The 413-nt window shown below is 41.6% G+C and overlaps 1 protein-coding gene across 1 annotated transcript; it reads right to left on the reverse strand.

Moving 5' to 3' along the window:
* Positions 1-6: 6 nt before the first annotated feature.
* On the reverse strand, positions 7-407 carry LOC109131950 (dnaJ homolog subfamily B member 14-like; the record flags this gene model as incomplete). The annotated part of the gene is made up of 1 exon (XM_019243114.1): positions 7-407. A coding segment is annotated over exon 1 (393 nt), but the record flags the coding sequence as incomplete, so codon positions are not given.
* Positions 408-413: the final 6 nt, after the last annotated feature.

Below are 413 nucleotides of genomic sequence, written 5' to 3' on the forward strand. Positions count from 1 at the left end.
ATGCTTCTTTCTTTTGTAGTAAAACGTGCTTTTATTAAACTCATTGGACAAGAAACCCCAGGCTTCAGAAATGAGATGGAATGCACCATCAGCCCCAATGCATTTGTTCTTGTCGGGATGAAGCAATACAGCCATCTTCTTGTACTGTTTCTTCACTTCTCTTTTCCCAGCCGACGGTTTCAGTCCAAGTACCGCATAATAATCAATTTGACCACCACTCCTACACTGAGAAGCTAAATAAACTTCAAACGTAGCAATCATCTGAGATAAACCTTCCAAATCAGGAAACAACGACCTAGCTTTCAACGCATAACTCCTAGCCCCTGTGAAATCTTTTTCCACAAATCTTCTCTCAGCGATCTGTTTCACTCTGAGGGCTTCCTCTCTGTAAGCTTCCATGTAGAAAAAACCAG

Source organism: Camelina sativa, unplaced genomic scaffold (genome assembly GCF_000633955.1).
Source record: "Camelina sativa cultivar DH55 unplaced genomic scaffold, Cs unpScaffold09232, whole genome shotgun sequence".
Lineage (NCBI taxonomy): Eukaryota > Viridiplantae > Streptophyta > Magnoliopsida > Brassicales > Brassicaceae > Camelina > Camelina sativa.